This window comes from Citrus clementina, unplaced genomic scaffold, assembly GCF_000493195.1.
Source record: "Citrus clementina cultivar Clemenules unplaced genomic scaffold, Citrus_clementina_v1.0 scaffold_3, whole genome shotgun sequence".
NCBI classification, from domain to species: domain Eukaryota; kingdom Viridiplantae; phylum Streptophyta; class Magnoliopsida; order Sapindales; family Rutaceae; genus Citrus; species Citrus x clementina.
The window spans coordinates 26,171,038-26,196,982 of record NW_006262339.1 but is presented as its reverse complement, the minus strand read 5'-3'; the positions used below and the strand labels follow the sequence as shown (position 1 = coordinate 26,196,982).

The 25,945-nt window shown below is 33.5% G+C and overlaps 1 protein-coding gene and 1 pseudogene across 1 annotated transcript; both read right to left on the bottom strand.

Annotated features, from left to right (window-relative positions):
• Positions 1-2,708: 2,708 nt before the first annotated feature.
• LOC112099786 lies at positions 2,709-4,642 on the bottom strand. Its single transcript, XM_024187258.1, has 2 exons — positions 3,952-4,642; positions 2,709-3,358 (listed from the first exon to the last, which is right to left on the bottom strand). Exons 1-2 carry the CDS (start codon positions 4,640-4,642, stop codon positions 2,709-2,711), a joined length of 1,341 nt encoding a protein of 446 aa, XP_024043026.1.
• Positions 4,643-8,221: 3,579 nt separating this feature from the next.
• Positions 8,222-9,722, bottom strand: LOC112100317 (annotated as a pseudogene).
• Between the last annotated feature and the right edge of the window lie 16,223 nt (positions 9,723-25,945).

Genomic DNA, 25,945 nt, shown 5'->3' with positions numbered 1-25,945 from the left:
ATTGCAGAATTGTAAAGAATAGAGAAAGAAAAGAAATACTAACCTCTAAATGCAGATTCACTTTTTTTCTTTTTCTTTTTTTAAAAAAAAATACAAGACAACAATTTAAAAGAAATTATTCACACAAATTAATTCTATGAAATAAAATTACTTACCTCCCCAGCAACGGTGCCAAAAACTTGTTGTGCAAATTTTAATGTACTTGCAAGCGCACGAATCTATTGTAGTATAGATTAATGGTGACGAGTGTCGATTCCACGAGGAGGTGGATTTTAATTATGTATAGAATTAATTTTGTAAATAGGTGGTTTAGATTTGTGGTGGAAGTGAATTAAATTATTCTAAAATTTGGAATTAAAATGGCAAGAAGAAATTGAAGAGAAAATTATTATGATTGAAGCGCTTGGGTATCTGGATCCGTATCAACATGCACCATGGGCTAAATATTCCTTATTAATACCAATTAAATCATGAGGGGGGAATCCACACCTCATGAACCACACTCTAATCAATATGGTGCTAAGAGCTTATCGTGCCAAATAATAATAACCTTATACTAGAGAGCTTGTGTAACCAAGGCGGTATCTTGACAAGATTATTATTATTTGTCGACGAGAAGTCAAAACATCTACAAAAACTAGAGGGGAAGAGAAAATAAATTTACCAAATTAAGCCCATGACACATGTTGAGACTTCACCTTCAACCCAAGCTTGAAAGAAAATTAGCTACTCATAATTAAACTAAGGGCAAAATGGGAATTTATTAAAATACATAGAAAATACAAGATGGAGAGGGAATTATAGAAAATGGAGTCCAAAAATGGATTCAGAGATATCAAATTAGGGGGGGAGGCCCCCTTTTTATAGATACATGGAGTAAATCATGGCCATCGGATTAAAAACAGTTTGGACACTCAGGATTGCACCACGTCATCAGTCAACAGTACGCGGTTTGACCACGTGGATGAACAGTAACACGGTTTGACCCGGGTTGAACAGTAACGCGGTTTGGTTGAAAATAATCCTGTGTGATGCATGTACCGTACGCGAGATTTTTCGTCCACTGATATGCTGCCACGTCACCATCAACAGTACACAAGAATTTTAGTCCAACAGGATCGTGACACCTCATCAGTCAATGCCACATCATCGGTCAATGCCACGTCATCAGTCCGTCTATGTGAACAGTGTTGTGAACAGTATCGTGAACAGTAACGTATACAGTACCGTAATAGTACCGTACATGTGAATAGTATCATTTTTCCTTTTATGCTCCTCCTAAGGTTTTCGACCGTCCTGAGTTCAAAAGTGATGTCCGTTTTGCCGTCTGATCTCTCCTTTATTGTGAATTGACTATAATGCCCCTAAAATACATAAAATACTTAATTAAAATAAAACACATGTAATTAAATCACTAGAAGGTTAAATACATAAAAGTAAAGGTTGTTAGTAAGACTTGAAATGTAAAATGACGGTTTTCTCCTTTATAAATATGCATTTTCTAACACTCAACAACAAGTCTGCCAAAGTAAATCTGAGTGTATCCTTCATAACACCACCTCTGGTATGTACCCAGTCACACTTCATTATTAGAATTCTAAAGATAACATAATCTAGATCCCAAATCTCACTAATCACTCCATAGTATGTGATGTTAGAAGTGACAGGATTTTTATCTTTTGAACTTACGACTGAAATTATTTGTGCAACCAATGACACTCCACTATTTTGAGTAACTCTATTTAAGTCTCGATCTCTTGTAACAAAGTGAAAACCATTTATGTCATATCCAGGATATTAGAAAACATAAGGACGAGGCCCTTGGGATAACCAACGGTTTGTTTGAGTAACAACGTCACCGTTCTCTATCAACATATTTTCCTATTATTAATCGATAGGAATATAATGTTAAACAAGCAAAAACCGAAACAGAAAGGAAAAAAGGAATTAATTAAACTAATGTTATCAAAACCTTATCTGTTAGCCAATCTGCAAATGTTCGATTGTGTTCATCTGGCAACCACTTCTCATTTTTTCGTGGATGGCAAAGTTGTAATCAATCCTTATGCTCTCTAAAAATCAGTTAAAAAGACAAAATTTTTAGGTTCCTAAACTACCAAAACCTGACAAATATAAAGGTAAAATAACACAAGTTAGATAACATCACCTTATATAAGGTGAACTTCCTCAGTGTTATGCAAAACATACAAGTGTGCTTGATCTAATGAAGTTCGATCAACTTCCACCATTTGTCCACCACTCATGGGCTTGTCAATTTCTAAATTCTGCACATGTCCAGGTGGAACCCCAATTGTGGGCATGTTTTCCAAGTATTCTGCACAAAATTCTAATGCTTCCTCGGCAATATAACTCTCCGCTATGTAACCCTCAGGACAGTTACGGTTTCGAACATAGCCTTTTAGAGTTTTCATGTATCGCTCAAAAGGATACATCCACCCAAAATATATGGGACCACATTGTCTAACTTCACTCACTAAGTGAATAGTAAGATGAACCATTATGTCAAAAAAAGAAGGGGGAAAACATTTTTCAAGCAAGCACAAAGTCTCTACGATGTTTTTCTCTAATTCATCTAGCATTGTCACATCAATCACAGTCGCACACAACGAATTAAAGAAGAAACAAAACCTAATGATAGCTTCTTTGACATGTTTGGGCAGCACACACCTTACGGCAATTGGCAAAAGTTATTGCATAAGAACATGACAGTCATGAGACTTAAGACCCTGGAGTTTAAAGTCCTTTTTTGACACAAGATTCCTAATATTTGAAGAGTATCCAGTAGGAACCTTGATACTTTTCAAAGCTGCACAGAATCTTGCTTTTTCCTCCTTAGTTAAGGTGTGGCAAGCAGGAGGAAGCCATGTACGATTGTTGTTTCCTTTAACTTGTGGTGCTAAGGTGGGCCTAATTTTCATTTCCAAGAGATCCATCCTCGACTTCAGTCCATCTTTGGACTTTCCAGGAATATATAGCAGTGTACCGTAGATGTTCTCACACACATTCTTTTCAATGTGCATAACATCTAATTGATGCCGCACAAGCAAGTGCTTCCAATACTCTAAATTATAAAATATAGATTTCTTCTTCCACCACACGAGATCATCATTGTTCGCACTTTTACGCTTTTTACTGTTGCTTTTCCCCCATCTATTATCAATAGATTCGACTAACTGGAAAATTTCCTCCCCGTTTAATAGTTTTGGAGGGGTTTCATCACACACACTATTGTCAAAGGCTTTTGCTTGGAACCGAAATTTATGACCATGAGGAAGCCAAAGTCGATGCCCAATGTATACATTTTTTCCACTATGTTTAAGTCTACATTTTGGTGTTTCTACACCACAATATGGGCATGCATAGTATCCTTTAACAGTACATCCTGCTAAATTTCCGTGTGCCGGGAAGTCATTTATTGTCTATAGTAATACAGCCTGCAAATTAAAGTACTCATTTTTGTAGGCATCATATGCCTCCACCCCAACATCCCATAAAGTTTTCAAATCCTCAATAAGAGGTTGCAAATACACATCAATGTCTAAACCCGGTTGTTGAGGACCAGAAATCAAGAGGGACAATATTATGAATTTTCGTTTCATGCACAACCATAGTGGAAGATTATAAGTAATAAGAATTATTGGCCAGTAGCTATATATACTACTAAAAGAGCTATGTGTATTGATTCCATTAGCTGATAGAGCTAGGCGAAGGTTTCTAGGATCGGATGCAAAGATCGGCCATTTCTCATCTACTAACTTCTAAGATGGTGAGTCAGCCGGATGTCGGAGTTTACCATCAACCATCCTCTCATTTGCATGCCAAGTCAAGTCCCTAGTAGTTTCGGATGACTGAAACGCTTAAACCTAGGTATAAGAGGAAAATACCATAAAGTTTTTGCAGGAACCCCTTTCCTATATTGGTCTACAGTACCATCCTTTTTCTTCCATCTACATAACCCACAAGTAGGACATTCCAAAAGACCTTCATACTCTTTTCTGTAGAGTATACAATCGTTTGGGCAAGCATGAATTTTAACATATTCTAAACCCAAAGCTGACATTGTCTTTTTGGCCTCATACATAGAGGTTGGAATTTCATTAGTTTTAGGGAAAGCATCTGCTAAAACACTCAACAATGCAGAAACGCTACTGTCAGACCACCCAAATCTACCCTTCACATTGAACAATTTCACTAAAAAGGACAACTTAGTAAATTTTGTGCATCCTAGGTACAAGGGTTTCTCAGCCTGTTCTAGCAACTCTTTGAATGCCTTAGGGTCCCCACAACAACCCTTATAAGCATCATTAACCATTTTTAACTCATTACCATTGTCAAACTCTATATTTTGTTGCTGAAAATGATTTTCTCTTTGAGGAGAAGAACTCTTATGAATCTCTTCCCCGTGCCAAAACCAATTGTCATATTTCACATCAAAACCATGCATATATAAATTATCTTTTACAGTTGTAAGTGTTTCAAATGATAAATTCCCACAATCAACGCATGGACACCTAATGACGCTACTGCCTCTAGCATTTTTTATAGCAAAATTTATAAATTTCTGGACACCCTCTTCATATTCTGTCGATAATCGATTACATTGAATCCAAGATTTATCCATTTCTGGCTTAATAATTAATGTTCCTGACATATACATAAAACAAAGAAAGAATGTACATACTTAGAATATTTGTCTAATGTTACAACACCATGTGAACTAAACAAATTTCAAAATTACAAATATAGCAACCAAGAAAGCTGATAAACTGAATTTCATACTTTTCAAAAGTTCACTCTCCTACTATACTATAAATATAATAAATAAGACAGACCTCACAACAAACACATTACATAGTATCATAATTATAAATTTAAAGATATGTAAATTTTAAGCAAGTGTATAACAACTTCAATCTACGTCAAATAATAGAGGATAAGAAATGGAACTTACCAGATTAAACCCAATAATCTGCTGCTATATCCAATTCCAGGTACAAATCCAGCAACAATATTGATTACTGAAATATATTTTGAATGATCAGTTGATAGAATTCCAAACCTTGGATTCAAGAGGGCTAAAAAGGTACCAATAAATTACATTAATCATATGAGTAAGCCTAAGAAGAAATAATAAACTACAACTTCAAATAATATACATCAGTAGAACAAAAATGAAAGCAAACACAAAGAAAAGCTTCAAGTACCTTAATACAATGCCTTCAACAAATCAAGAACATCGAACTGTCACGTTTATGCAGCAATCACAACTATTTATATTTGACACGCAAATGTTACGACTCAAGACAACAACAGTAACAATAATACCACCAGATGCAAAATAGCTACAACACCACATGCATAGATAGATGACAATGAGATGTGAGAATCCCTCAATTTTACATAACAGAATCAGTTACTAAGAATCCCTCCTCAAGCTTTATTATAGACATTTCAAGCCAATATCACCATCTTCATACACAAACACTCATTTAACTTAACGAAGCTTCAATATCAGAAATAGCTAGAAAAAAAAATTCACACACAAATACATGAATATAATTCAGAATTACCTAGAATAAGAAAAAATTAACAACATTATGCAATGCACGATTACAACTCAAAACAGAACTCAAAATTAACAAAATTATATCTTCCTGGGAAATTATTTAGTAAATTGATTACCGAAATATATGCAATACATGCAAATACATTTCAATTTTTTACAAATTATTTACTACTTTACATAAAAGTTGAATAAATAGTCAAAATTAAATACATGCAAATGCAGCAATGACTCACCAGTGGGTGTGAAGCTTCAATTCAGAGTCAAGCCTAGGGTTTCAACTTCGACAACAACGATTTGGGTCTTATTTCATGGTAAGCTATTGGGTTTTTTTCAGTCAATAAAAGTACCCTGGATGTTGTTCTCATTCCAATTTGGGTTTCGATTAGCACTGACTTCGTCCCAGCAAAGAGAGATGATTCAGTGAAACAACCAGAATGATTTTGAAACTATGGGTGTTTGGGTGTCGTTAGTTTGCTATGGCTGGCCTTTGAGGGTTTGCTGTAAGTGTGCTAATCGAGTTTGAGATTCCACAATAACGCTTGCAAATTTTCTGAACACTTAGAAAAAAATTTCCCTCTTTTCTCACAAAAATGTTTCCCCCCTTAACAAAACGCAACGTTTTATTAATTGTTTTTTGTTATTTACGTTTCTGTTTTCCTCAAACTTATGAAACATACAACTGAGACGGCATCGTTTCACTTCTATTTTAGTAATATAATATTTTTAAAAATTAAGTCAAACCCGCGCAATTAAAGTCAACATAAAAAATCAGTCTTTCATTCTTGATAGTCAAATAATTTATCACTAGTCTATCATAATTTCTTGATATATGATATTCATATCACCAATATATCATAATTTCTTGACAAACGATATGTCTATCACAGCTATGTCATAAGTGTATGACAGAAACTAAATCTATCACGATTCTATTGTTGTAGGCCTCCAGACCAAAAACTATCACACAGAGGACTGTGATAGTAGATACTTTTTCTTGTAGTGGATGTAGTTCTAGGAAATTCTCTAAGGTTAGTTTTTCTTCCGCTGCAAAATTGTTTTTGTAATTAAGGGACTTCTACGCTTAATTTAATTTTTAGGAAGACAACAATATCAGTATGAACTACTCGATATTAGGATGAGATGTATATATATATATGTACGTATGTGGAGTACATAAACTATAATAATTGAGTAATACCACAAGTATAAATTCTCACAAACATATGTGGCCTTGTTACATTAACATTTTGTTGCCACAGCCTGCCAAAAATATATCACACATTAGGGGAAATAATTTAGATTCTTATATTTAAAAGAATATAAATAGCATAGACACAACTAATCATCAAGAAGCTGTAATTATTAGAGGGGACATGTATGCAGTACATAAACTACAAATTCTCATAAACATATGTGGCATTATTGTCTTACGGCATGTTATCAATTTCGAATTTCTAATTTCTAATTTTTTAAAAAACTTTTTCACTGATTATGTCTCATATTAGTTTATATGATTGAATTTAAATCTTTATGATTATATGCTCTAAGTTTCCTACCATGAGTTGTGGAAAATTATTAATTTCACTATCAAGTTTGGCTAGTTTTATGGCTTTTGTCTGTTCTTGTCTCTTTCAGGGCATGTCATCAGAGGCAGCTTTAGCACCAAGTGAACTAGGTGGTCTCTTAAGACTCCAAATTTTAGAGAGACCTAATATTTGACATTTGTTTAATTAACACACTAATAAATAATTATTCTTCTAAGATTTCTAAGATTTTATCTAAGTTATGTATATAAGAAAGCCTATTTTTTAGATATCTCCCTATTATTACTCTCATTTATAATTATCCAAAAATAAGATTTGTTTTCCTAAGAAATCTATTGCTATCAACTAATCATCACATTCATCTCAGTTAAACAACTTCCAGGTGCTTTTTTCATTATTTATTTTAAATTATTATTATTCTCATTTTTTATCAATTTAATTTATTTTAATTTTTATATTGATATATGGCTTGTGTAATACAAAAAAAAAAAACTTTAGGTTATTTTACATTCGTTCGAGAGTTGATGTTGTTGAATGTATAAAGACCAAAAAAAATGAAAAAATTCGCCTAAGGCTCACAATCCTTTAAAGCCAGTCTTATTATGATGTTATTTTGTTGCATTTTTAGCAGGAATACATAACAAACTCAATTAATATGTTTTCATTATTATAGATTAAGGTCGAACTCCACTGGTTAGGAAGCAACCTTACTAAAACTTAGGTCTTAGGTTTGAGTCTCATATAATATGTGTGTAAGTTTAATTGATAATTTTTTAAAATAAATTTTTTGATTATTAGGGAAAAGAAATGTGACAATTTCAATTTGGTTTAATTTGGAAAAGTTAAGTTTAATAGTTTGATTACTGCAATAAGATTATGTTATGCAAAATGTATGACTGCATTTCGTTGAGTACAAAAGAATAAAGTTTGTAGTTCCAAAAAAAAAAGAATAAAGTTTGGATTTCGTCTTATAAGGCAAATTGTATAAGCATCGTCCAAGAAAGCCCAATAGGCTTCCTCACACAGGCCCATAAAACATTCCTGGGCTCATTAAAAAAAATGCAATTTAACGCAAGAACTAATTTATTCATCACAACCTCAAGCAACTATTTGGCTGAACAAAACCAGAGGCTGATCCATCAGCATTCCTACATGATGCTTCAGCTGGTTGATTCTTGTAAATGAGCTTCACATGCTCAAGTTTATGCCCGAGCATGGATACTTTTGACTGCAATGAAACTTTACAACAACTTCTGTTGCAGATGTTCCATGAATATCTTGGTATGTTACATCACTGATTTTAACCCCTGATGCCTGTTGAACGTAAAAATTATAATTAATAAGTTGAATTTTATTCACATCAACGTCGTCGAATTCTCACATTAGAACCAGTGATAAATATAATACCTTTCCAGGGCAATTCTTGTTGTCACGACAGTAGTTTTGATCAATTACGATGGGATTATCGACATTCTTCATAACAACATGTTGGAAAAGAATATTCCTGGAAAATCCAGTGTTTGGTCTTCCCCAGGACTTAATCCATTTTCAGTTCCTGTGAATGTCACATATTTTACTGTCACATTTTGCACTCCAGCCTCATGTAGCTCTTTGCCTAAGCTACCAATGCTGCAACGAATTCACAATAGTCCAATTTAATCGGCACTAAATATTATGACGTAAAAAAGAATAAAATGCTATAAATAAACCATCATGCATGTTCTTCATTCTCTACCTGATCCCATGGCCAGGGTCACAAGCAACGTTTTCAATCCGTAAATTGGTGGTGCCAGGGCCAACTGATACACAATCATCTCCAGTCCCAATTCTAGCGTTCAAAATTGTGACATCACTTGATGATTGAACATGAATGCCATCGGTGTTAGGGCTATTTCCTGAGGCCGAGACTCTCATCCCTTGTACTTTCACATTGTGAGATCCATCTATGACAACATGAAACATCTGGCTATTTTGGGATGTTAATCCGTTAATCAGAATGTTGTTTGAGTTGCTAAAGCCCAGTATCTGCTAATTTACACAAGAAGGAGCGTTATTAATTATTTTAATCTGAGGAGAATAACCAAAACCGAAAGCCACTTAATTTATGACTATTATTAAAAGTAACAATCTTCCGACTTACCGTGGCACCGCTAGGGCAATTATTATTGCCTAATCGTTTACAAGCCCACAAGCCAGCACCTTGGCCATCAAGGATGCCACCATCAATATAAACGCCATTAACATGCTCAAATAAAACCCAGTTTCCAGCATCTCCAATGATCCGATAATCGGATGGAGCCAAGAGTCCCATCAAAACGTATGGTAATGTCATTGTTCCTGCTTTGGCCTTGAAACACAACATTGTGTAGCAAGTACCTCCCAGGTGGCACGTAAATGGTTGAGTCCGCGGTTGAGCCACAAGCTTTAGCCCATGCAGCTAGAAAGGCTTTCGTCGTGTCAGTCTGGCCATCAGATTTGGTTCCCAAGCTGATCACACTGTAAGTGACCATTGGAATTGCTGAAGATGAACTAACGAAGAGAATCAAGAATATTAGTACTAAAAGAATATGCAAAGACATTGATTTTGCCATTTGCTTGAAAAGTTAATTTGATGATAGGAATAAGAGAAGCAGAAGGGAAGTTAAGGATAGAGAAGTTGAGAATTGACAGTATGGTGGATGGAATTTGAAACGATTTAATGGGGCTATTTATAGGATTTGAATTGAGTGAAAGCAGGCTGCAAGCACCGAATTTTGGAAGAGATTATTTTTGCTTTAACTAATACAAACTTTATTTACTTAAATGCCCTTACTTGAGACTTGGATAATATATATTTGACGACAGAAGGCTACAGATACATACAAAGGACAAGTGCACGTACATGGTTTGTAACTTTGTATGATCAGTGGAGATTCAAAGGCAGTTCTAACAGAAAAACTGAAAAAGTGTTTATCTATTTTCAGCTTTTCCCTTGCTATGTAAAATTATGCCCATATTATGCCCACAAGATCAGGCAATTCCTGCGGAACACATTTATGAACTATTTCCCCTTGTTGCTTGAAATGGCAACCTATGCTTCTTTTTGACATTTTGTTTCCTCAGTTCATGTGGATCAATCTATTCATTTGTGGACTATTTCTTCTTATTGCTTCAAATTGCAGCCTTTGAATAATTTTGTTTATGTCCATTATGCAAAAAAATAACTAGAAATGAACATTTTATGGCAACAGCTAGTCAAAATACAGCATACATAGTTAAGGGAGCTAAATTTCAAATTCATTTATCAAAGAATGTTGCATATACACAACTAATCTTTAAAAAGCTGTAATTGTAATTAAAAGAGATATATATGAGTTCTTTAAATATCTTATTAACTGAGTAATACCACCAGTATAAACTCTCACAAACATACGTGGCATTATTGTATTACTGTCACGTTATTATTGTTAATTTCTAATTCTTTAAACCTTTTTCACTATTTATATCTCGTGCTAGTTTACATAATTGGATTTGAATCTGTATAAACATATCCTCTAAGTTTCCTAGTAAACGTTGTGAAAATTATTAATTTTGCTCTCAAGTTTCGCTGGTTTTATGGGTTTTGCCTACACTGTTGACTCTTCAGAGCATGGCATCATGGTGCAATTTTATGTATTGTATTTTGGTCTTTTTAGCAAGAATAATATTATGTAACAAATTCAATTAATAAATTTTAATTATTTAGAAAAAGAAATTGTGACACTCTGCGAAAAGTTACAACAAACACTTCTTTAAAATTTTAGAAGGTGCAACATGACTTGGAGCCTAGGACTTCATATGTGGAGCGAAAAATGGAGAAGTAATCGGCGGTTCTTTTTAATTATGACTGCAGTTTTGGGCCCCCGGGGGGGGGGGGTGGTTGGTGCGGGGGGGAAGCGAAGGAAGAAGAAGAAAAAGGCCCTCTAGTTAATTAATCAATTGCTTAATTGCTTTTCTCTCCTTTCTGCTAAAAGCATTCCATATTAATTAATCAATTACATCGCCGTCATAGTCGTTGCTTGTAATAGATAATTAGCATAAAAAATGAAATAAACTTTTAAGAAAAGTGTTACACTAGTTCCTTGTTTGTTTGAATTTATTTATGTTTATCTATTTAATTTTTTGTCTTTTATTTGTGTGAATTTATTTTAATTAGCATTATTTGAGATAAGGTATAATTTTTTTTCTTTTTATTTATTTTTTAAAATAAATTATGAGGGATTACTGTCTTTATCGTATATTTTTTTATAAAAGCAATATTTTTATAAAACTTCGACTCTTCATATATCCCTACAATTTAAAACTCTTTAATCAAAGAAACATATAAAAACAAAGAATTCAAAGGTTTTCTTTTATGCAATTTGAAAGAAATTTTGAGGTATTTATATTTTTTTAATGCATGCTCTCTGATATTTGTTTTCTTTATCATAAATAACTAGATAGGCATCATGAGGCATGAGCAGTGTGATTTGATTACTATATTTTCCTTTATTTTTATTTAATTTCTGCACGAATTTTAGGTTTTCAATGATGTATTTTGTGCAAAGAGATTCCAAGTAACCAATTTATTGTAAATTTTCAGAATTTGAACCGTGGTGCTGGAAAATTCTAATTTTTAGCAGCATGTCTGCATTCATGGATATTTCTGACTACACAAATGATCTCTAAATATCATGTTGATTTCTTTTTCTAATCCTCATTATGTCTATTTGCCATATGTTTAATTTCATAATTTTTGGTTGAGTATAAAAATTATTAAAAATCGTTATGTTGGGCTGCTGTAATTTTGGAGAGTGCATTCCAAAATTGCAATGGCTGATGGTAAAATTGGGTTGGCTTATTAAAAGGTTTTATATGACTTATAAAATTATATTCATATAATATTGTGAATCCTCTATGATTTAAAGTTCATTTGACTAATTTTCATTGAGTTAACATTAAGTTATGAATTTTTGAAGTGCAAAACACAGACCTAAAAGTTTATGGATAGGTTTACTGGTCTCTTAATATAAGTTCGTTTAAAACAGTTTTACATCCTGAAAAATTCTAGAAATTTGACGTATTGTTTCTTGATGTTTCTAGTATTGTAAACTCAAATGGTTCTATGAGTTTCATTAAATATTTTACAAATTTTCTAATTTGGCAACCTTTGTTTTTATCACTGTTGGACAATGTGGATATTTACATGTAAAATTCTTTTGCATTATGTTTCTGACTTTTATTCATTTTTTTCAATTTTTATATGAAATGCTACACGCGTTTATAGTTTCTTTTTATAATTTTTACAATTTTCCAACAGATGATTAGCTTGGTAAAAATCATCATGTATAAGATGGTCAGGTTTAGACTAGCTTTGATGATTTAGTGCTTATGATTAGGCTTGGTCATGTTAGATTTATATCAAGGTCAGAATGAGTAATAATATTGATAAGAATGTGTCTTGATGTTTTAGGACAAGGGTAAGCTCGTGGTTGACGTTACTATTTTTTTTTATTGCTGAGGATCGACATAAGTAGATTAATGTATGATACATATATTTCACTAATAAATTGCTTTTATTTGAGGTATGTATTATGTTGAATGAAAAATATATGAAATTGATTTGTTTAACTCTTTTATAATATTTTGTTAAGTAAAAATCTTTTTTAAAATATTATGTACAACAATACTTTATTTATTAAATACTTGTGTAATAAATTATCTTAAAAATAGAAACCTTTATTAAAATATTTTAAGTCAAATACTTTGAAATAATTATCAATTATTTCAATGTAATTTATGGAAGCTTACAAATGATTAAAAGTTCAAGGATAGTTTTAAATGATTTGGCTCATTGTCCATGGTGATGTTATATTATGTTGTGTTATAGAAGGCTAGCCGGATTTTGTGCACATATGATGTTAATGTTAATAATCCCGCGAGGTCTACAGGTGATACTATGTGGCATAAGCTAATTATGTTTTATGTGTTTGAAATGTTATTGTTATGTTTAAAGTATTTGCATGACTTTATTGTGATTTATTTTTGCTAAATGATGATTTACAAAGGTAATTTCCCTTATTATTATGCATATGTACAAAATTCAATCAATTATATTTTAATGATTTTTAGTATTGTGCATGAATTTACTTACTGAGTTGACGGCTCACCCCTCGTTACCACATCTTTGCAGATAGAGTTAGATAATTTGAGCTTATGGTCTTAATAGGAAGAATAAGAGCTCGGTTCCTTTTGGGGAATAATGTTACATTAACAAGGTACGCATATTTTAGCTTCCTTAGGGATGATATTTATTTGAGAATACGTTATTTCATTATTTTTTTTTGAGGTTTAAAACATTTGTTGTTGGGTATTATTTTGAAGATTTTATAAATGAGAATGATGAAATGCAGTTTCACTTCAATTTCACCATAATACCTTGTTAGGGGAATTGGGGTGTTACAAAAAGAGTTCCCCCAGCCCCATACGATTACGTTCTTCGTGCATCCCATGCAAGGGGGTTGGGGGTGGCTTCCACGTGGCAAACTATCATTCGTGAGTTAGCTCACAAGTCAATCAGTCAGAGCAAGCCACGTGAGCTCAATGATAGAAAGCAGTTTTTATTTATTCTGAAAATGATCGTGTAATTATAAAATATAAAGTTTAATTGTTGCAATAATATATGTTTTAGATATGGTTTTATTACAGCAAGAGGCATATTCTAAAATCTTCATGGTAAAAAGATATGTAATACATTTTTATTTTGAACAGCACAATAACATAGTAATTACCACTACTAGAAAAATGGGCTTTACTGACACCAATTTAGTGTCAGTAATTACTTTTGCTGACACTTGTTAATTGTGTCAGTAATACTCAAGCCAGAACACACTGACACTAATCTTTGGTGTCATTGATTTTTGCGTCAGTATTTTGTGTCACTATAGTATCACCACCATAGTGATACTATGATGTTAGTATCAGTTGATACTATTTCTATGTTAGTATTTTGTGTCACTAAAGAGTCACAAGGATAGTGACTCAATCGCGGTAGCATTTAATGATACTATTTACATGTCATTGATTTATGTGACTACAGTATCAGGAATCTACTGACTCAGTAACATAAAAAATTCTTATCGTCATTTAAATAATTAGTGTCAGTATTAACGGTGCTATACCGGTTGTGTTTTATTTTTTTTAATCACATTATTCATGTTTATTTTACAATTAAAATAAACCCAAAATATATTAAACATACCAGATCTTGTAATGCAATTCACATAATACACATTTCAAATACATCAGTTAAATTAAAATAGTTCAAATACATCATTGTTTGGGGGTAAAAAACAAGTTCAAGTACTAAATTAAGCGTTGAACAAGTAGTATACATGATAAAGTACTAAATTAATTTCGGAAAATTTAGCCAAGAAGAAAAAACAGATAACAATGTCACTGATTTTGGAGTCCGCATATGCCTTCATTTTTTTTCCACCTACAAGTATATAAAATCAATTAGCACACCACAAAAAATAAGTCACAGATTTGTTTTAAGGAAAAATAATCATAAATTACTTGTATGTTACCTCGCGATTGTAGGCTGTAATTAACTTGGCAACGTATGTAGCCCACTGATCACGAAGTCGCGAGAGGTCCTTGACAGTGTATTCCTCAACTCCCTTGAACTTAATTTTAAAACAACAAGTTATTCACCGAAAATCCTTGACTAAACTACTTAATTATCATTCATTTAAATATATTTGTGTGTTAACAATTAAAGCCAACAAATAAACTCCAACAATGTTACTGTTTTATCCAAAATTATATAGGTAAATACTGAACATCCTGATCATGGTAATTCCAAAAAAAAAAAAAAACAACTTGTGAACCCCAACAACAACAATATTTGATAGCCGAAGCAACTTGTGAACCCCAACAGTACGCGATTTAATACAAATATGGATGTAGATACAAAACCTTAATTAGGATGACAACTTATCCTCATCAAAGTAAAGTACAAGCAACGACACCATAGCACATCCCCACTAACAAGTTGTTAGGAAAATTTTATTATTAATTTTTCTACTCATATCAAAATATATATTTCTTGTTTTAATACTTAATATGGGCATTACATTCAATTATTAACCAAAAATTACTCGACATCTAGCATATCGGACCCAGTCCCACAGTTTATAAAATGCATACAATACGCAATAAAAAGATAGCTGTAAAAAAGCACACAGGTGTTTGAGCTGATTCATTTCACAATAAATTAAAACAATATGATGCAGTATTGTAAAAATCATTTTCAATACTTACATTATTTTTCAGAACGTTCACATTTGTGATGATATCTTGCATGTATTTCATCACATAGTAACCACATTCAAAGCTGCTCGGCTGCCTTGGACACTACAAGATCAAAATTACATTAATTTTTTACTGTACGTTAACAATAATTAGTTAGGTTTGTCTGATTTTTACCTTGACAGGTATCCATTGAACATTGGCCTTTGTATCAGAATTTAAACTCTGATGTATTCGAATCCCCCTACAATTAAGAGACATAGCTAACGTTAGCAAATAATTAGCATAAGACATAAAAATAAAATAGCATGATCAAAGATAAAAATAACAAACTTAACTGGTTGACAATCTGCATTAGCTCTTCATCAGGACTACCTTCCAAAGGATCAAGGTAATAGGTTGTACGTCTCACCATATCAATTGCCAATAACACCCAGTGGGCACTAACCAAAGTAAAAATTGTTCTCACACATGAATTACAAGTAAAAGTGATTAATCTACAAATTAAAGAATATAACTAGCAAATGAAAAAGGTTATACCCAGGGTTATACGGGAATACGATGACTTGTCCCAATTCTGCCAAGCCTAACAGTTTTGAAATGTATTGAGTCATGTCTTTGAAGCTGACCCTTGGATATAGCTTCTCAAAAAGCCCAAACTGAACTGTTTAGTACTTCCATTGCTCTCCATCTCCTCATACAGGTGTCTAAGAGGAAAAAAATATATATAACGAAGTAAGTTTGAATATAGGAAACAAAATAATAGGGCCAAGTTTACTAAAACATAAGTTATGATTACCGTACTTGATCCATATGTTAATGATGCAGTTTGAGACCTCTTTAAACTCGATGATTTCAGCACAAATCATTTTGTCCAAGTGTGTTTCCCAAATTTCACCAAAGGTTGCTGTGTCATGCAGAATCTTGATCAACCGAGGTAAAGAATTATCGATGAACATGGTAAACATGTTCATATATTCACTCCCGTCATTCTTTCTTGATAGTGCTGCTACCCGTGTATTCTTCACACGTACATTGAGGTCTTTTGCTACTGGTCTGATGACTCAGGGTTCTTTTTTGGCTATTCTGCTGGTCTGATGACTCTGGGTTCTTTTTTGGCTACTTCTGCTGGTCTGATGACTGGTGGTTCTTTGTTGGGTACTTTGTCATGACAGGAGAACTGACTATCTAGTACTTTAGGAGTTAGTCGAGGAGATCTTCTCGGTGTGGGCTTTGAAGTAATTTCACACTCTACTTTTTCGGGGGTTTGTTGAGGAGTTGCTTGGGAAATTGTGGTGGGACTGTCCTTGATTTTACTCTTAACAGATTTTGGAGTCGACTTACCCGATGGGAAATCAGCCTATGCAATAATCAAAATACATACCATTAGTAGTAATACATGCATATACAAATGGAAATAAAATAATGACATGTAACAGGCCATATACCTTTCTTTTTCTAAGAGTTTCAGGGGATTGTTGATCATTGTCAATCTGAACACCAGTGGAAGTTTTGGGCTTAGGAAAGTTAGAACTTCCAACTTCAGTATTGTTGTACGCATTTAACCTTTCATTCATGCGTTCTAATTGAGCAGACATGAATTGGAAACTCTCTTGATACATCTTTCTTGCTCTTGCTAACTCAGTGGCATCAGGGACATGAAAGTACATAGATGGGGTGACGAATTGCCCCACTCCTTGCACCCTACTTCCAATTGGCTGCTTCTGAAGAGCTTCACCTAGAATGTCATGTGACCCTTGTGATTGGAATGTTCCTTGTTCAACCTGACCCTTCAGCTCATTCTACAAAAAAAAAAATATTGTAAATCCGCAATTACGAGTACAAGACATCAGCTAAACTAAACTAATATCCTTCTTGAATCTTTAACAAAGAGCAAATCCATATACAGTTCAAATTGAAACTACAGAAAATATTACAAGATAACACCTCAAACAAGTTTTAACCTTTTTATATGCGAAGAAATAAGTTCTGATGAAATCTTACTGAGTTTCTGTCAATTGTAAATGTTGCCATACAATTATTATAAAAAGCAGTATATATGTACGTAAATATCTACCCCCACACACACATATTATAAAGAAAATTCATAAGAATTAAGTATACAAGTGACTTACTATTTTCTCAGCAATTGGCGTCACATCAGAAGCATATTTGCCATCTCGGTCTGCTCGTGCCATTAACCAAGCTTCACTGCGATCAATCTCCCGCTCAGAAACTCCACTCTCCTTTTTCTGTTACAAGGTGACATAAAACATAAATAATTGATTCTATTATATTATACGCATTAGATTACTTATGTTACTGTAATTACTCCATATTACCACACTTACTTTTCTATACAACATGCCACCATATCCTGTGCTACCCAAGCGATGGTTGTAGACATGCTTTGCTCTTTTGTCTTTTACCTTCTTACTTTTTTCCTGCACAAACAGTTTATATGAAGAACAAAAAGTTACCACTGATTATTAGTAACTACCAACAATTAAATCAGGTAATATTAACAAACAACACACCTGAAATTGTTCAGACAAAACTTTGTCAACAAAAAGTTTCCAATCTTCTTTTTTAATGCTTGGATATTCAATAGGAGGCAACCTTAGTGACTTTCGATCGTCCTTGTTAGGTAGAACAAATTCAGTTCGCAGTTCACATCGAAAGTTTCTTGATGCAACCCCCATCCACTTTAATACTTGGCTTTTGCATTTCAAGCTCAATTTGAATTTTTTCTGTCAACCAATAACATGGATTAGAAACAACTTTAAAAAAATCTGGAAGTTATATAAAATCTTTAAACATACTATGAAACAAGAAAACAAAACCTGAAAATGAACCCACAAAGTTTCCTTCATCTCCAGTGGCACACGCCTCCAATCATTAAGTAAAATTGAAATTGTTTCACGTACAATGACTCCAATGTAACTCCTAAGATCATTTCTTCCCTTTCCAACTAGAACACCATAAGAATTGTACTCAATTGCAGCTTCATGACTAACTTCTTATTTTTGCAAACCTTTTTTTTTTGTTTTCTTCTCCTTGGTCTTCCGTCGAGCTCCGGAAGAGTGAACTCAACATCGTCAGCCATCTCCTACAATCCTGAAAATGATTAAAATAAATAAGTATATCATTTAGATTAATAAGTTAATACAAGAGCAATAGCATATAATGAAATAAATAAATCACTTACTGGAAAACTGTGAAAATTGGTGCTGGAAACTAACTACAATAATGCATTCACTGATTTTCTAAATCAATATCTATTGGAATAGCATCACAATCTTTTTTGTCATAAATTCCTTCATCATCTTTCTCATCCAACTCACATACTGGAAGTTTGTTAGATAATGGAGAAAATACATCCACGTCTTCACATCTTTCCCCATTTAACTTATAAGCTTTGTCGGTCACTGAACAAACTATTGATTTATTATTATCTAGCTGGTCCTTTACATAAAATACTTGCTTTGCATGACAAGCCAGAATAAAGCAATCAGATTTATAGCCAATCCGATTTAAATCAACTACAGTGAAACCTAAATTGTCAGTGCAAACCCCTCTATCATCTACCCAATCACACTTGAAAAGTGTTTTTTTAACCATTAGATAATCAAGCTACCAAATCTCATCAATGACTCCATAAAACGTCATGTCTCCAAAATGAGGACTTTTATCTTTTGAGCTTGAAATCTATAGAGTGTTAGCAACAACCCTAACACCACTATTTTGGGTCACACGATTACAGTCCCGGTCCCTCGTTGTAAAATTGAAGCCATTTATCTCGTAGCCAGAGAAGGTCACCACGCTTGAGCGTGGTTTGTTTGCTAACCAGCACACTATTTCGTCAATCGGCACATTATTTGCTTTATCATGTGCCACTTATAAATTAATTTAACAAGTACAGTCATTAGTAACATGCAGAAAAATCTTGTTAAGTTTATATCCTATATTGTATTTAGTTAAGTAATTCTAACCTTTGCTTGTAACCAACCAGAAAATGTTCGTATGTGTTCATTTTGCAACCACAGATTTGTTTTTGCCTTATAGGGGTTTCTTGATGCCAAATAATGCATATGCTCCCTACAGTGAGACATATTAAGATTTAAAAACCAGTATATTAATCTAATAATACAATAGTAATATTTTTTTGAAAAATTAACAACTTACTCGATATATATTTGGATTTCAGGGGTGTTCATTAGAACACATCGGTGTGCTTGTGCCAACAAAGGATCATCAACCACCTTTATGTTTGCACCTCCCAAAGGCTTTTCGATAGATAAATCACTTGGACAACCAGTAGGCAGCCCAATAACATCACAATTTGAGAGGTACTCAGCACAAAATGCAAGTGCTTCTTCTGCAATATAACTTTCTACAATACAACCCTCAGGGCGGTAGCGATTACGAACATAATCCTTGAGAGTTTTCATTTGTCTCTTAAAAGGATACATCCATCAAAGATAAACAGGCCCACATAACCTAACTTGTTCAACTAAGTGGACTGTTAAATGGATCATTATGTCAAAAAAGCTAGGTGGGAAGTACTGCTGCAGTAAGCATAAAGTGATTACAAGTTCCTCTTGCAATTGGTCAAGAGTATTAGGATCTACCACTTTACAGCACAATGTATTAAAAAAGAAGCACATCCTGATTATGGCCGTTCTCACGTTTATAGGCAAACAGTTTCGAATGGCTAGTGGTAGAAATTGTTGCATCAAAGTATGACAGTCATGGGACTTAAGGCCTTGAAGCTGACAATCATCTATTGAAACAAGGTTTTGGACATTGGAAGAATACCCATCAGGGACTTTCACACTCAGCAAGGTTTCACAAAACTATTTTTTTTCTTTTTTACTCAAAGTATAAGGAGCTGGAGGTAGGACTTTGTTTTTTTTTTTTTTGTTTGTTTCATCAGGAACTAGTTTTCCCCTGATCTTCAAAGGCTCAAGATCTTTTCTAGCATTAATCCCATCTTTTGTTTTGCCTGGTTGATGAAGTAATGTGCCATATATGTTTTCGCACACATTTTTTTCAATGTGCATCACATCTAATTGATGGCGAACTAATAAATGCTTCCAATAATCTAACTAAAAAAATATTGACTTTTTTTTGTACAATTTTTCAGTTATGTTCTCATCACCATCACCGCCACCACCGCCATCATGTTTCCGCTTTTTGGCCTTCTTTTTCCCGAACTTAATATCTATATCTTCCACCATATTAAAGATTTCCTCACCAGACAAAGTTTTAGGAGGCTCATTCCACTCTGCTTCCCATTAAAAACCTTTTTCAGTTTCCGAAATAGGTGACCGAGTGGTAGAAAGCGGCGATGGCCCATATATGACATTTTCCTACTATGTGGCAGCCAACATGCACAAGTGTCTATCCCACAAATTGGGCAAGCATAATAGCCCTTAACAGTACAACCAGAGAGGTTTTCGTATGCTGGAAAATCACTAATTGTCCACATCAAGACAGCCCGTAAATTAAAGGTTTCTTTTCTATAAGAATCATAAACATCAATACCTACATCCCATAGAGTTTAATCCTCAATCAAAGGTGCTAGGTATACATCTAGATCATTTCCAGGTTGTTTAGGGCCAGATATCAAAAGTGACAACATCAAAAACTTTCTCTTCATACACAACCATGGAGGAAGATTATATGTTATTAATATAACATGCCAACAACTATAAGTAGTGCTAAGTGTACTATGTGGGTTAACCCCATCAGTTGAGAGAGCTAAATGGAGATTTCTAGGTTCTTGTGCAAATTTTGGCCACTTATTGTCAATTAGTTGCCAGGCTGGTGAGTCTGCTGGGTGGTGAAGTTTGCCATCTCTAATTCTTTTATTAGCATGCCATGTTAAATTTTGAGCTGTTTGTGGTGATTGAAACAATTTTTTCAACCTAGGAATAGGTGGAAAATACCATAATACCTTTTTAGGAACCCCTTTCCTAAATTTTGTTGAGCTATCTTTTTTTTTTTTTTTTGATACCTAGATGCTCCACAATTTGGGCATTCAGCAAGATCAGCAAATTCATTCCTATACAAAATGCGGTCATTTGGACATGCATGTATTTTTTCATACTCTAAGCCTAGCACTTTCATTGTTTTCTTAACCTCGTACATTGACATAGGTAGAGTATTATTATTTGGCAAAATATCAGCAAGGACTTCTAACAAAGCAGAAAACCCTTTATCGAACCACCCATAGTTCCCTTTCACATTGTAAAGTCTCATTAAACTAGATAACTTTGAATGTTTTGCACCCGGGTACAAAGGCTTTTCAACATCTTCAAGCATATCCTTAAAAGAACTAGGATCTCTATCACAATGCTCGTAAGCATCTTCGACCATGTCAATTATATTACTGTAATCATGACATCTAAATCTTTGACTATATGAATGGTCTTCACAGTTTGTAAATGTAGATTTAGAGTCAGTCTCACCATGCCAAGTCCAAACAATATATCTTGGGAGAAAACCTTTTTCAAATAAATGATCCTTCACCTGTTGAGGAGTATGAAACTCCATATTACAACAAAAGGTGCAAGGACATCTAATTGACATTCGATTTTTAGCATTCAAAATGGAAAAATCTAAGAAATCAGCAACTCCAGAACGATACTCTACAGACAATCTATCACAAGTTATCCAACTTCTGTCCATTTCAAATATTTTACCTGTTCACATATGTAATGTCAGTTTAAGTTTAATTAAATTGCATGATTAATTTAAAGTTCAATGTTATTATGATTATAGTTGTAAGAATAAACTTATAATTCTGGAAAATCATCAATAGCCCTTATAAATCATTAATTATAATAATAATTTAGACAAAATCCTGAAATTGAAACAAAATCAGTTTTAAAACTTAAATAGGAGATTAATAGGTAAGATGGGTGCTAATGGCTTTTTAAGTAGTCGAACTAATTCATAAGTCAAGTAACTAACAAAAGTTAAGAGTTCAAATAAATAATGTCTTCATACCACTTTGCAAGCCATTTTTTAAGATTCTATAAATCATTTTTTAACTTCAAATACAACATGCAGAACTACTTTAAAACAAGCATTTCTTTATTGAATCAAACACAAATCATCAACTTTATACAATCTCAAAATACTCACAACCACGAACTTATTTAATTCATATCATAGTCATTGTCTCTATTACAAATCGTCCAACCAAAACAGAATAAATAAACAAGTAGGATTATATAACAAAATTTGCCTCTCTTTACATGAAACAGAGATGTAAATAGTTTGTAACCACTAAATACACAGTCATTCAGCCAATATAACACCCAAACAATCATCTCCTAATCACAAAGGCAAAAGCTAAAATCAAATTTCATATTTTAGTACATTCAAAATCAACTAACTTATTGCTCAAAGTTAAGAAACGGAGCTAACAGTTTATTTCAGAAACTAAAAAAATGCACATTCTTAGTTTTAAATAACAATGACAGTAAATCACATGCACAAAAGTTTGAAACTGACCTCAAATGTGGCAGAAAAAATAGAGTCGCAGCAGCAAGTGTTTTGAGTTTAAGTAATGCACCACTTAAAATGCCTGTATTTTTGGACTGCATGTGAGTGAAGATATAAAAAAATAAGAACAAAAATTTCAAGTTACGAATAAATAAAAGAAAAAAAAAAGATTTGGAAAACAAAACCCACCAGGTTTGCACGACTGTTCAATTTCTGAATATCTAAAACAACCCAAAAATAAAAATTCAAAAATATTATTCATAAGCCAAATTAAAACAAACCCAATAATTAAATTGCACAAAAAAATAAAATATTCTGCCATTACCAGCTGATAACCTCCTCTACAGTTCTTTCTCTGGACTTAACTTGTCAGGGAGAATGAGATTACCTGAATACCGAACCGATGGTGCCACTTCACCCCTTGTCGATGGCTTTTACTTGCTTGCCTAGTATAGGCACTGGATGGTTAAGTTGGAGAAAAACCCCTTCGATAACAAGTGATTAGGGTTTTGGTTTGTGTTTCAATTTGGGGAAAATGGAAAAACGAAACAGAGTTTTAGGTTTTCATTATCTATCTAAATTAATTGAATTTAATTTGTAAATGGATAGTGCAAAACAGAAGAGATCGAGAAGAGAAAAACGAAAGCGAAAGTGAACGATGAAAGCAAGATAGAGACAGTCGATATAGTCTAGATGGGGAGAACAAGTGTGTTTTATGTTGTTGTTATTTATATTTTCATTTTTAATAATTTAAATATTATTATGACTTTGACTCATCGAGATTTGATGGTCTGTGCTCCAAACATTAAAGCTTTAAATCTCAGAGCTCTCAGGTTCGAGTTGGAGCTAAAACAAAATTTTTATGAATTTTTTTTATCATTGATACTTTAGTGTTAGTGATTTTTTATGTTTAGTTTACTGACACCCTAGTGTCATTAATCTCTGATTCCTATTTGTCAAAAGCAGAAAATGGTGCATATGTACATAAGTACTGACACGTTTTGCAAAGTGTCAATAACGAAGTGTCAGTAAAGCCCATTTTTCTAGTAGTGTACCTCAATTTCAATTTCAATTTAAATTTCAATGATTGTTCGTTCTTTTTTACTATTTAACAGAAAATTGAGGAAATAATTGTATCATATTTTGTTAGGCTAGCTATGTTGCCACATCGCTCATTTTAATGTATGATGGTTCTTATTTCTTACAAGGATATAAAGGAATCAACATTACAATGGCCACAGACGTATTTAGAAGTACTTTTAGCACGAGTTAATGTTGGCAATGTACACTCATCACACGGACAAATGCTGAAATTATTCATGCTTTAATTGATGTACCGAGGGCTACATGCACGGGTGCATTGCCAAGTTTTTGGTGTTGGAAATATGAGTCAATATTGCATCTTTGAATTCCAAAATCTATCGAACCATCAATCTCAACATGAAGAAAAGAACTCCATAAGTAGTAGTTGTTGATACTGTTTATGTCCCTATTCACATATACTGTTTATCTGATATTGTTTACAACACTGCTCATCTACCAGCAACCATATTCGTCAAGGAATGCACAAAGCACACTATCCTTTAGATAATTTCTGCTTCTCTAGGAACATATCTCGATGGAAAAAAGGACACAAATAATGTGGATTAATCTCCAAGATTTAATGATGACTAGGATGTTACTAGGAAGTACGACTCGGTCAAAATAAATATCACTTATTTTCCCAAAATATTAGGGCCCATATTCTTAGTGGGTTGAAAATTAGTAGTTTTCTAGTGAATTATAGGGAAGAAGATAAAAACCGCTATAATTTCTTATAAAAATCTTGGGAAAAAGAATACTAGGAGAGGATTCCTTTTTCTCTCTCTCTTTGTGGGTGACTGAACCCATTGGATCTTTTTCTCTCTCTACCACTGGGAAATTTCTCTTTCGCTTATGATTTCTTTAAGATTAATTATTTTCTATTCTTTTCTTTTGAATTTACTTAAAAGCTTTTTTTTAAAGCAATCATAATTAAGCCACGTGAATTGTGGTATGAGTTTTTCCAAGTAGATCCAAATTACTGACTTGAGCATCGGAGGATTTTTGTCGAAAAAACTTCTGGCGTCCCCTGACTGTTCTTTGTATTCGCAGGCTCGCGAGTTATAGTGATGGCAAAACCCAGGTCCGGGTTTGGCCTTCCCGGTTTCGCACCCGGATGTTATTTCTTCTCCTAGACCCGGGTTTTAACCCTGATTTTTTCACCCGGGTTCGGGTCCGGGTCCAACCCGGAAAAATCCAGGTTTCCAGATTTCGGGTTTTGAACCCGGATGGGCACCATTTTTAGGCTTGTTTCAGGATGTAAAAACAGAGGTAAGGCACTGGTGTTGAACTTGCAACTTTTTTCCATCACTGATTGCTTCCATGTGAAAATAGGAATAATATTTAAATCAAACATAAGAAATTGATTAAAGAATATAACAAAACAATGAAGCAAAAGTGCAAAACAAGACACAAAGTTTGTGATTGTCAGCTTGTCATCATCAAACAAAAGCTAAACTAATAGCAAAATAGAACACAAATGGCAACATGGAATGAAAATCTAGTAAATTTGTATAGTCGGTCATTGCTTCATCTACGTCCATGAATCCCAATTCATCACTTCGTGTGCGTGATATTTTACCGCCAGCCGTGACCGTGAATGAGTTTAGGAGCTACTGAGAATTCAAGCCTTTGATGATGATTGATAACGATTTGATGATGAAGATGATTGATGACGATTTGATTATGATGATTTAAATTGGTGAGTTTGGGAGATGAAAAGGAGAGGAAATGGTGGTGGCTATGAATTAATGAATTTTTTGGAGATGAAAAAGAGATGAAATGGTGGCGGATTTGATGATGATGATTTAAATTGGTGAGTTGGGGAGATGAAAAGGAGAGGAAATGGTGGTGGTTGTGAATTGATGAATTTGGGAGATGAAAAAGAGATGAAATGGTGGTGGCCATG